The following is a 12,312-nucleotide window of genomic DNA, read 5'->3' as shown; positions in this document are numbered from 1 at the left end:
CAAATATTTTAACACCCGAAGCATTCAGAAATTACGTACCAAATTAACAAAACTTTAAAAATAAACGTTCTGTATAGTCGAATATAATTTGCAGCAAGTATAATGCGAAAGTAATGCTGCAGATATGAATTAATAAAGAGTTTTATTAATCTCATATTGTAGGAGAGTAGTTTTCTTCTATTATAGAAATAATCATGGGTGGGGCCTGTTTATTTACAAAAATTAAAAAAACAAAATTAAATTTCACAAAAATTAAAGGGTGTGTAGGAAAAAGATATTATTTTATAGTGTATAAGAATAATATTTTCCATTAATAAATAGTATTAATTGAAAATTCAAGTTAAAAAAATATGAATATATGAATTAAAAAATACTGATTATCATCATTTATATAGTTTAAAAGAAGGGAAATACTAATCTCATGTTACATGTGATAAAATTATTTTCTACACAATCTTCGATAATTGTGTCATTTTTTTCCTTTTCTTTTCTTTTTATTTTTTAGATGTTGGGACCCTCAAGTTTGTCTCTATGACATGAGATAACTTATCTCCTTTAATATGAGATTAATAAAAGGGAAAAATATTTCTGCAGTTACTGCAGATAAGTTATCTGCATTTATTCCCAAAACGACATCGTTTTGGTATTGAAATCTTATAAAATTATAATATAAAGACTATTATAACCCTGAAATAAATTAAAAATACAAAGACACCGTGATTTCCGTCCCAAAACGACGTCGTATTGGGTTTACTGCAGATAACTTATGCAGTAACTGCAGAAAAAGCGAACCCTTAATAAAACCCTTAAAAGAATCTGTTGAGTAACTACCATGTAGAATTTTCTAGTGATTTCCTGCGAAGCACTAAGGGCATAGTTATTAAACCTGACCGGGTATCGATCCGGTCGGAGTATTGGATCACTGGTTAGATCAGTGGGTTACTGATCGGACCGATTAACCCAGATATATAAATATATAAAAATATATATAAATATGACCATATAAATTTAATTATATTCTCCATATCTAAACTGAATTAAACAAAGTTCATTAAATAAACTACAAAATGCATAAATACATAAATAAAAATGCATGCTGTTATCATGTCAATTTAAATTGCAACTCGAAATCTCTATAAATATACCTCTTAATGACATTGAACTCATATTTTTCAAATTCAACTACATTAAAAATAACATATGTCACATTCTCTTAATTTATTATTCCACAAATTGCTTCAGTAGTAGAAGCTGAAATTTGAGATCATTATAGAAGAGTATACTAGCAAATAAAATTACAAAAAGTTTTTAAAATGAGTTCTACAATTTATTTTTTTTGACAAAATGAAACAATTTTGGTTATTTTAGTTTTTTTTTAAATGCATGACCCGACCGGGTCACCGGGTCACCAGTTTTGGCCTGTTTTGTCTGGGTTTGACCGGGTCGATGCATGACCGGTCCAATGCTTGACCTGAACCAGTCCGATGACCGGTTCACCGGGTCGGGCCAGGTTTTACAACTATGACTAAGGGAGTGTTTGGTAGGGGATTTTGGTTTCTTTCCCAGGCAACTTGAAATAGATTTTGAACTTAACTGTGTTTGGTAGAAGATTTAACAAAATTTAGGTAGGAGAATGCTTTGCCCAGTCAACCCATTTTGTTTGCAAAATTTCTTTGGAAACAATATTCCAGAAACCCATATTGATGGTGGTATTTTGGGTTTGTGGGGAAAGAAAAAATTGAGCATGAAATTGCTGACCAAATTGTCCCTGGTGTATTATTGAAAGTGTTTTTTAACTCAATTTTTCTGGTAATATTTGTACTTACCAAGCAACTTTTTTAAAATTTTCCTACCAAAATCACTTTCACACCATATGCCTTGTAATTGTATTTTTCTGGTAAATTTTTTTTTCTTCTCTACCAAACGTCCCCTATACGCAATAAATGGGGTGATGAAATTTTCACAAACTCATCAACGCTTCAACTCCACGAGTTGAAGCATGGATGTGACAAGACTCACCGACCCAGGAATGATCCTTTTGTGAGTTTGACAAGGTTAAACTTTTAGAAAAATTCTTTTAAAAATTAGGACATATACTTATTTTAAAATTTTTGGCATAAAAGTCTACAGGTTAGTCTTTTAATTTTTTTTATAATATAATATATTTATGGTATATATTGTTTTACTTAAAGACATATTATGATATCATGATTTGTAACACTAATTTTCAAAGTAATAAGATTGATGTTATTTTAATAAATAATAAATATTTATTTAAAATTTAAAAAATAATATTGAATTAAATTAGTAAAGAAAGTGCAAATTATATATATATATATACATATATGAATTTTTGCATGTGATATTTATGAACATTTTTATATGATCTTTATGAATATTTTCATGTAATATTTATGAACATTATTTCATGTGTTAATGAAATTATTATTTCATGTCATATTTGTGAATAAGAAATTTTATCTTTTATATTTCAGTTTGGTTTGGGCCTATAAACTTTCGTTTGTAACTTGGTAGGCCTTACAAGTCATGTTAGGTTTTTTAGTTCTTTATAATACCAGACTTATAAATCAAGCCTTTAATAAGCTAATAGGCCAGTATAGGCTCTAAATGTTTTACATAGGCTTAGGCTATCGAAGCCAAAGTCTGGTCTAACCTGGCCCATTTACACCTCTAAGTGTCTCTAATTTCATTTGTGCTAAGTCTGCCAAGCAACGAATGTGTAGTCCCTGGACTTAAGCGTTGATTGTAAAACTGCTAGGAAAGAAGGTAGGAGTGGGCTTTATAAAGAAGAAACTTGAAGCACTATGGGCACTAAATGGAGTGGTTATGGTATCTGATATTGGTAACGATTATTTCACAGTCAGATTCACAAGCAGAGAAGATCTTATAGAAGCCATTAATGAAGGACCTTGGGTGATATTAAAACACTAAGTCAGGTTCACTAGAACATTTGGAATTGACTAGATTACATCATCATCATCTAAACTGAAAGAAAACATTTATACTCTATCGGGGTAGAAATCTAAAGTCATTCCACGGCTACACAAAATCACTCTGAACTCCGTACCGTCCTCAAATTCTCTAAACGTGGTACTTCATTCTACTTCAAAAATAAATGTACTAACATGCTTACTTTTTTGAAAGGTTAGCATAAAACAAATACGGATGAGATAAATCTCAGTAATTTGGGGTTTTCAAACTATAACCAGTCCAGCCGCTTTGTGAAAAATACCATTATCTCAAAACATATTTATAATAAGAAAATAATAACATGAATAATAAATATAAGCCCAGACGTTTGTGGGTTTCTGCATACAAATATAGAAAAGAAGTGTAACCTTTAAATGCCCAAACCTTTATGGGTTTCTACATATGAAAGGTTCTGTTTGGTGGAGCTTAAGCCAGATAAGGTGTCCCTTACCCTATAACCCTCTGATCCCAAACCTTTGTGGGTCAGTTCACATCAGAATCATTCAGTTAAAACTTACATATTCTGGTACTAGTCGTTTGGTATCAAAGAAATTCTTTAGTTCTATAGTTTTGATTTTGTATCATTCTTATAACATATAAGAGCATATTCATCAAGGGCTTTATTAATCTCATGTTGTAGGAGAGTAGTTCTCTTCTACTATAGGCACAATCATGGGTGGGCCCCATTCATTTATAAAAAATGAAAAAATAAAAATTGAGCTACACGAAAATCGATGGATGTGTAGGAAAAAGAAACAACATAAGGGTAGTTTTTCCCATTCATCAATCCACAAAACCAAATATAGCGGATAAACTAAAAGAATAGAAGAAATTCATAAGAAAATGATTTGCCAGAGTAACGATACATTCTCATATTTTAAAGAAATAACTTCAAAATAAATTTTAAATATAAAATAGATGAGAAAGAATAAAAATAAGAGAATGATATTTTTTCTCAGTATTACCTTTCCCCTTTTATTTCCCTCTTTCTCTTCTTCTTTTTGTCTCTCTTTTTCTTTTCTCTTCCTCATTCTTTCTTCGTTTTCCTCTCTTTTATTTTCTTTCCTCGGTTTCCTTTCTTTCTTTTGTTTTTCCTTTTTCTTTCTTCTCACTTTCTCTCACCTTTCTCCCTCGATTTCTTCCTTTCTTTCTATGATCATCAGGGTATCTATATATATGAAATTTTTTAAGACTGCAATGATTACTTAGTTAATTTTATTAATTAGTCATATAGTTAAGTTTTAATAAAATTAACTAAGTAATCATTGCAGTCTTAAAAAATCTACACTGGTTAATTAAGCTTGGAAGGGGTGTCTTCCCATGTCCCCTCTGGACATACTATTTTTTATATATTATTTTAATATTTATTTATTTTTTATTTTATTAAAATTATTGGCGCTACAGGTACCTTTTCCTTTCTACACTATTGCATTTTTAGCGCCAACTAATTACACAGCACGAACTTTATACATGGGGCTTCAAGCGCCACCATATGACATAATACGACGCTTTTAGCGCGAAACTGATTCAATTGCATGACGCTTTTAGCGCCAACTCAAGACGCATAATGGCGCTTCAAGCGCCGCAATATTCATTATTTTTTATTATTTTAATGTTATATTTTTCCTCTCCTAAATAAAAATTTGTCACCAGAATTTAGACAAACCTTCTAGAAAAATAATTTGGATAACTTTGTTCAGTTGCCTATGATCCATATAGTGGACAGATAACTAATTTATGCTAAAAACCACACCTATGTCAATCATAGGTAGATAAACTAAAAATTAAATTTGACGTGCGCTGTCGAACTCACGCAAATTACCGAGCTAGGTTTTTTAGTGATAGGGCAACTCGGATCGTCTCCCAAAGAACCTGCTAGAAATCAGAAACGCTCTTGTAAAATAAAATGTAAAGGGAAAGAGGGATTTTGTTGATTTGAAATTTAAATAAAACAGATTTGAAAAAGATATTTAAAAATTAGAATTAAAAAAAAAATAATCAACCTAAAGAGTCAGGGTTCGTTAATTTATTTCAGAGGGTATGTTTTTAACTTTTTAATTCAACTTCATTTTTTCCCAATTCAGGTTGAATATCATGCGATTGTAGATATTCAAACTGAATAATGCGATTGCATTTTCTAAGGGAAAACTGATCATTAGATTTAATGGTCAGATTAAATTACCCGATGAACATAAGTTGAATAGATCAAAATTACTGCGATCGCATAGTTGAGATACTATATTCAACCAGACGCTAGGCGATAGTCTAAAGAGGGTTTCCAATTGAGTTTGAGGATTCCTAATTCGATTGGGGTAAATCTCAAGTTTATAATCATATCTTTTCAATCCAATGACGAAATAAATTAATGAATCCTGATTCCTTAGGTTGATTTTTTTTTTAATTCTAATTTTTAAATATCTTTTTCAAATCTGTTTTATTAAATTTTAAATCAACAAAATCCCCCAAAGAACCTGATAGAAATTACCGAGCCTTAGGTTTGTAGTGATAGGGCAACTCGGATCGTCTCCCAAAGAACCTGCTAGAAATCAGAAACGCTATTGTAAAATAAAATATAAAGGGAAAAGGGGGATTTTGATGATTTGAAATTTAAATAAAACAGATTTGAAAAAGATATTTAAAAATTAGAATTAAAAAAAAAAACAATCAACCTAAGGAATCAGGATTCATTAATTTATTTCGTCATTGGATTAAAAAGATATGATTATCAACTCATGATTAACCCTAATCGAATTAGGAATCCTCAAACTCAATTGGAAACCCTCTCTAGACTATCGCCTAGCTTTTGGTTGAATACAGCATCTCAACTATGCGATCGCAGTAATTTTGATCTGTTCAACTTATGTTCATCAGGTAAATTAATCTGACCATTGAATCTAATGATCAGTTTTCCCTTAGAAAATGCAATCGCATTATTCAGTTTGAATATCTACAATCGCATGATATTCAACCTGAAATGGGAAAAATGATGTTGAATTAAAAAGTTAAAAACATACCCTCTGAAATAAATTAACGAACCTTTAACCTTAGATTGATTAAAGGTGTTTAGCCTAGCATCGTGATGTTAAACATCATTCAAAATAAAATAGAATAAAAGAAGAAGAAGATGAAAAGAAAAAGTGCAGAATTTCGATAAATAAAACTCAAACAATTGTTCAACTCCAAATCTCTCTGCCGAAGGGTTTCCTAAGCTTTTCCTTAAATAGCCGTCATTCAGAACGGTTAGGGTTTCATCACTTCGGCCCATACATAAAATAAAAACTGAATAAAATAAAACAAAACATTAAAACATGGCATTGGGCCCTATACACATTGGGTTCTAATTAATTTACAAGTCAAAATGTCAAAATAAAATTCCAGCAAAAACATGTCATCTCGGGCTCAGGTTTCGACCATCTTCCCGTTCGAATTGGGCTTCAGTAGCTGAAATAGCGATTGTAGCCCTACCTGTTAGCTGCAAAACGCAACAAGAACAGAGTCAATAGGACATCTGTAGAGTGAGATATTGTCAAAATACAAAAGTAGTGTAAATCTAGAAAATTATGACGAAAATCAATTAAACCCAATTAAAATCTAGAATTCTGATTTGACTCAAAAGACCTTTATTTAATTCAAATAAATCATAAAAATACCAACTAAGAGTAATAAATAAGTGTAACAAAATATGTGTTATCACATACCTTCTAGAAAAATAAATTGGATAACTTTGTTCATTTGCCTATGATCCATATAGTGGATAGATAACTAATTTATGCTAAAAACCCCATCTATGTCAATCATAGGTAGATAAACTAAAAAATATCTCAATTAACTTCCCTTCGATTTGAAGAGAATAATTCCTATAAACTTGGAATATAGTTATATTTTTCCTAGTAAGAATGAAGATTTCCTATATAAGAAGGTATAATGGAAATTGGTAACTTTAATTTTTAAGCAAAAGATAGGGAGATGAAAGAATGAGTTGCCCTGAAATCATAAATAAGAGAATTTTGTATTGGACCTGTACCTTAAACTAAATTTGAAACTTAAGTCGCTTCCTAACCACTAAGAGTAAAGACTCTTCCTTTTGCTTTAGATTTTTTTTTGAAGCAATCATTTTGCTTTAGATTGGTTGGATGAATTTTGACCTTGATTTTGAGGGAACTGCCTCATCAGGTGTCCTAACTTTTCACAATTAAAACATAGGCCTTTTCCTACTAGGCACTGTCCAATATGATTTTTTTTTACAGTTTGGACATACCTAAATATGAGAATTCATCCATCTCTCATTTCCTTTTCCTTCATTGCTAGCAATTTTTTTTCGATTCATATGCTTGTGGAATCTTCTCTTCATCGTTGTCATCATTCTTCCTTCTCCGGTTTGTACCTCTGACTTTTTCCTTTGCCTCCTCTGCTTCCATCATACTTGCGTTAATGTCTATGCACCTGTTTATTAATGACGAAAAGTCTCTTATTTAGTGTCATATTATCATGCTTTTAAGTTCATATTTTAATCCTGATTCAAACTTAATTAACAACCATTCTTCATTAGGTTGATTCTGTACATAATTGGAATATCTAGATAGTTCCTTAAATTTTGCCACATATTCACCAACAGTCATGTTTCTTTCTCTTTGTGGAAAATATTTTTCCAAAAAGGTATCTTTAAATGTTATCCAAGTAATCTTTGTTCCTTGACTTTGGAAACATATTTTGGTATTCGTCCACCAATGGTCTGCTTCTCCAATCAACGTATATGTGGCAAAATTTACACTACGAATATTAGAACAGTCCATTACTAGAAATATTTTCTCAAGTTCTTTTACCCAATCCGTAACTGCCTTAGGGTTATAATCTCCCCGAAAAGTGAAAGGTTTATGCTTGCAAAATTCAGTTAGTCCTTTGTAATAGAGATTAGATCCTCCCTGAGCATTTGCAGATCTTGGTCACTTCACTTTCAGAGTTACGAGTGTGGTTTCTGGTTACACGATCCTCCCTCACCTCCTAGATAATTTGCTAATTTGTCATAGCCTGTTCTCTAAGAGCTTCTCCTACCCAATTAAGTTATTTATATCTTATTTTGTTAACACGACATTGATGAAAATAACATTCAATATATATTATTCGAGTCATGTTAATCCGCATAGTTAGCTAGACGAGTTTGTGTCCAGGGTCTTGCATAAATCTTTACTTGTGTCATGTTCTTATCACATCTTGATCCGACAAGAACACCACTCATTCACACAAATTGTCATCCTTAGAATAATGACATAATTTTAAGGGATAGGTTATTCTGCCTACTCTCATTTTTGTCTACCTTTGCCTACCCCTTTCATTATCGTTCGATTACAATCTAATCTAACGGTCCATATTTGCGAAATAAAATAAATTTTCCTCCTTTTCTTTTGCCTCAGTTCCTCCCACACCCTTTCTCTCTTCCTCTACGCCATCCCTATTTATTTTTTCCTTCATCGTTGGTGATTGTTATAAGAAACAATTTTGCGAAATAAATCCCATAATGCTTGTGAAGAGGCATTTTACATTTGATGATTGTTATAAAAAATGATTTTGACTATTCAATCTTCCTTGGAGTAATAACAGTACCCAGTGGTAAAAGGCTTTGGTTTATGGTCGAGTAGTTAACCTTGATATATCTTTTTGCATTCGTTCGTGATTAACTATTAGTAAAGTTTCTTTGAATTTTGCTTTTGTTATTTTACAAATGAAGTGCCAAAAAAAACCTGATAAGCTACACAAGCGATAAAAAAAGTTGTTCACGGCAGCATACACAAGCGATTAACGGGGAGTTTTATCAATTCCCAATTTGCGCCACCATGGAAAACAACTAAACAACACCTTGTGGCACCGCCGCTTTGGATAGAGTTGCAGAAAAAGGAAGGATTTTTTTTTTCAAATTCTTTTTCTGAAGTTGAAAAGCTTCTAACTGCAGATGGAGTTGGAGAGGGTGGGGGGTTAAAGAGGTCCACACGGCAGACAGCAGCGATAAAAGAAAAAAAAAATAGGGATGGCGTAGAGGAAGAGAGAAAAGGGAGGAAGTGAGGAGAAAGAAAGGGGGAAAAGGAGTTTATTTTATTTCGCAAATATGAACCGTTGGATTAGATTGTAATCGAACGATGATGAAAGGAGTATGTAAAGATAGACAAAATGGAAGTTGGCAGAATAACTTATCCCTAATTTTAATAGGTGAACAAGTTAGGTTGTTGGGTTACACTAAATTGAAGTTAGGGCCCAAACGCGCATTGGGCTCGGCCCAAGCCCGACGAACATGATAGAGCCGGGGTTTTACAAGGTCCAAAACCCTAGGTCGATTTCAAACAAGTCCGATAACGAAAATGGCCTCTGCCGCCAGATCGATCTTCCGATCATGCTCCGCCGGCCGGTCAGCGATTCGTGTTGCGTCGGAAGCCAAATCGGCTCGTTCTCCGTTCCGCATGGCCTCCAATAAACCTCTCTCCCAATCTCACTCCGCTCTAAGGTAAATAATCAATACACAGGTTCATACATTGCATGGAAGCTTAGCTAAGCTTCTATTTTGTGTTTTCTGTTTTTATTTTTCCGAATTCGTTGTTGATTGATGGCAGTAGTTGCATTGTTTTGTGTGAAAAGGTTCCCTGTTGAATTGAGTTTCTGTGTGGAATCCATGGTGCCGTACCACACCGCCACTGCTTCTGCGCTCATGACTTCGATGCTATCCATTTCAAGTCGCACCTACATTTGGCTTCTTGAAGGTATCAAAATCTTTTTCATTTCATCTCTCCGATTAACGGTATCACAAAACTCAATCCGTGTATATGCAATTTGAATGGCTTTGATTTAGTGGCATTGTTGAATGTTGACTATGTGCAAATCAGAAATGACTTACAGGAGGTTATTCTTTTTCATGATGTTTGGTATATTTAATGTGGATAAGATTTGTTAGAAGGGGATTTATAAGTTTTTTTTTTTTTTTTTTTCAGTTTTATGTCGTAAAAACCTATCAGAATAAGAGCTAGAAAAAAAAAAATTGAGTTATGTGGTCCCTCTCTTCGGGTCAACTAGTTTTTGTTAGTTTCGATTTCCTGACGATTGGATTTTACTTTTGAATTAGGTAGCTAAACATCTCTAGGATTTCTTCATGTTCTTTCTACAATTAATTTTCTGGTATGTTTTCTTTCGATTCTTGAGTCTTGTGAGATTTATTATATGATTATGATGATGATGATGATGATGCATTCTATTATTCTGATATATATAAATGATCTAATATCATACCATATTCGTACGCAAAGGGCAGTTCGTCTGTCTGATGCTTGACCATATATGTTACTATAACTACCTATCCCGTACCTAAGATTGATGGATTAGTTTACTCCCTGCTTCATATGTTGCCCCCCTAATCGACTAAATGATTTAGTGAAGCCAGACACGCTGCTTTTGTTTGTAGGCTCTTAGCAGACTCTTTGAAGATCAGGAAGCAAAAGTGGGAGGACAGGGACTTCCTATGATATGATGTGTTATTCCTAATAATTTCTAGGCATCTGTAACGAACTATTTAAACCTATTTAGAACACATTTTTTTGCTCGTGGATTTGGCCTATGTCATTATTTAAAATACTTCTTAGTTTACATTCTGGGTTATTTGTTTCCCAATTTATGAATCATATTGTCCAATATTTATTCATCTTGAAAACAGTTATCACTACTTGTCAGGAATTCAAAAGGAACAGTGGCATTGTTTCTGATGAATTCTTTGTTTATGAAAAATTTCTCAATGTCGGAGAAATTATTGATAAAAAAAGTTAAGATAAAAATACTTCTCCATACTCTTTCAAGGGATTTTCTGGAATTCAGTTTATTTGCCCGTACCTTCTACGTTTACTTATTTGGAGAGTTGTGTATCGCACATATCTGTCTTGTGTGATTGTGTTTCTGAAATTCTGTCATAAATAATGCTGCAATTCATTTTTTTTTTTTTTCTGGTTTGCCTTCATCATATATTATAGGATCAATAAGTAATTAAGGGGTATAGTATGCTGATCTCTTTTGTTTAATCGGATTTCTATAATGATGTGTGATAAACATTTAGAAGATTCAAGCAAATTTTTCCTGTAAAAATCTGCGCTGGGTGACAGTGTCTGCTACAAAGATGAGGACATTTGACTGAGCCACTGGAGGAGCAAGTTAGAATTTTCATATTGCATCTCCTAGGGATTGGAGTATGCAGTGAAATTTCTCTATTTCCAATATAATGATGCCTCATAAATAGGAATCTCAAACGAATTAAAATATATATTAAGCATCCTTCCCTTTGGTATATGTAATTTCTGCTCGTTAATGACTTAAGTCTAATAACTTGGCTATGTGCCCTTGGCTGGCCAGATTCTGACAGTCATTTTTTGTGAACCTTTGTGAATGGAGCATTTTTTATGGAATTGTAAACTCGTTATCTTTCTTTATGCAAACACAGTTGGACTGCTTTTGTAGTTCACTTTTAATATAATTTGAGCCTTGGTTACTTGAGCTCTTAAACTGTTTCTGTGCCTCTTAATTCAAGTTCTGATTCCATGTTTTGCTTATACAGGTCTGTGATTTCCCCTAAAAGCAACTTTGGCTTGCAGAATCATGCTTTTCACTTGCATTTCCAAAATTTATGTACGCCTTCGGTATTAGAAGACGGTTTGGCCACCAGTTGCCCTCATAATAGTGCTCGGTTTCCTCATGATGGTTGCTTAGCATTTCAATCTTGCACGTGTATCATGGATATTCTTTAACTTATTTTCATGTGGTGGCGTAGAAATTCAAAAATTAAAATCTCTTGTAATAAACTAAAACTCGAATCTCAGTGGCTTTCAGGGTAACCCATCCCTTGTAAACCCCGTTTCCTGAACACCCGGTCTCAAAAAAATGATAATGATTTAACTATCCATTTTGTAGTTATTCTTTCCTGAAATTCATTATTTTGCGTATCACATCACAAAATGAGTCATGCCTTAGTTGTAGCCATTATCTTTACAACACTGATGTGCTATGTAGTTAGCTTAGGAACTTAGCCATGTCGTTTCCAAAAGTAATTATTGGCCAAAATAAGTCAGAGCGGTTAGGCTAAGAGCCTGTTTGGATCCTCTTATTTTTAAGCTAGAAGCTACTTATAAGCTAAAGCTAAAAAAAAGAGCTTAAAAAAATAAGCTAAAAGCTGTTTGGAAATTACATAAAAGTTTTAGCTTAAAAATTACTTAAAAGCACATATTTCAAGAAAATTATCTCTTTCTATCTTTATCACTCTTTATTTTAAAAAAAAGCACACAATTCAAGAAAAACAGATAA

General features: G+C 32.7%; 1 protein-coding gene across 2 annotated transcripts; it reads left to right on the top strand.

Annotated features, from left to right (window-relative positions):
• The first annotated feature begins 9,323 nt into the window (after positions 1 to 9,323).
• Positions 9,324 to 11,947, top strand: LOC133300109 (protein NUCLEAR FUSION DEFECTIVE 6, mitochondrial-like). 2 transcript variants are annotated; one of them, XM_061499604.1, is made up of 3 exons: positions 9,324 to 9,484; positions 9,616 to 9,737; positions 11,570 to 11,947. In XM_061499604.1, the coding sequence occupies exons 1-3, from the start codon at positions 9,342 to 9,344 to the stop codon at positions 11,575 to 11,577; spliced, it is 273 nt and encodes a 90-aa protein (XP_061355588.1). In that variant the 5' UTR covers positions 9,324 to 9,341; the 3' UTR covers positions 11,578 to 11,947. The 2 variants fall into 2 exon arrangements, with proteins under 2 accessions (XP_061355588.1, XP_061355589.1); XM_061499605.1 differs by lacking the exon at positions 11,570 to 11,947 and adding an exon at positions 10,433 to 10,639.
• Positions 11,948 to 12,312: the final 365 nt, after the last annotated feature.

This window comes from Gastrolobium bilobum, unplaced genomic scaffold (assembly GCF_033153095.1).
Source record: "Gastrolobium bilobum isolate Gb01-03AN ecotype WA unplaced genomic scaffold, APGP_CSIRO_Gbil_v1 utg13108, whole genome shotgun sequence".
In the NCBI taxonomy this organism is placed as follows: Eukaryota; Viridiplantae; Streptophyta; class Magnoliopsida; order Fabales; family Fabaceae; genus Gastrolobium; species Gastrolobium bilobum.
Note: the sequence above shows the minus strand (reverse complement) of the source record. Positions and strands in the feature narration are given on the sequence as shown.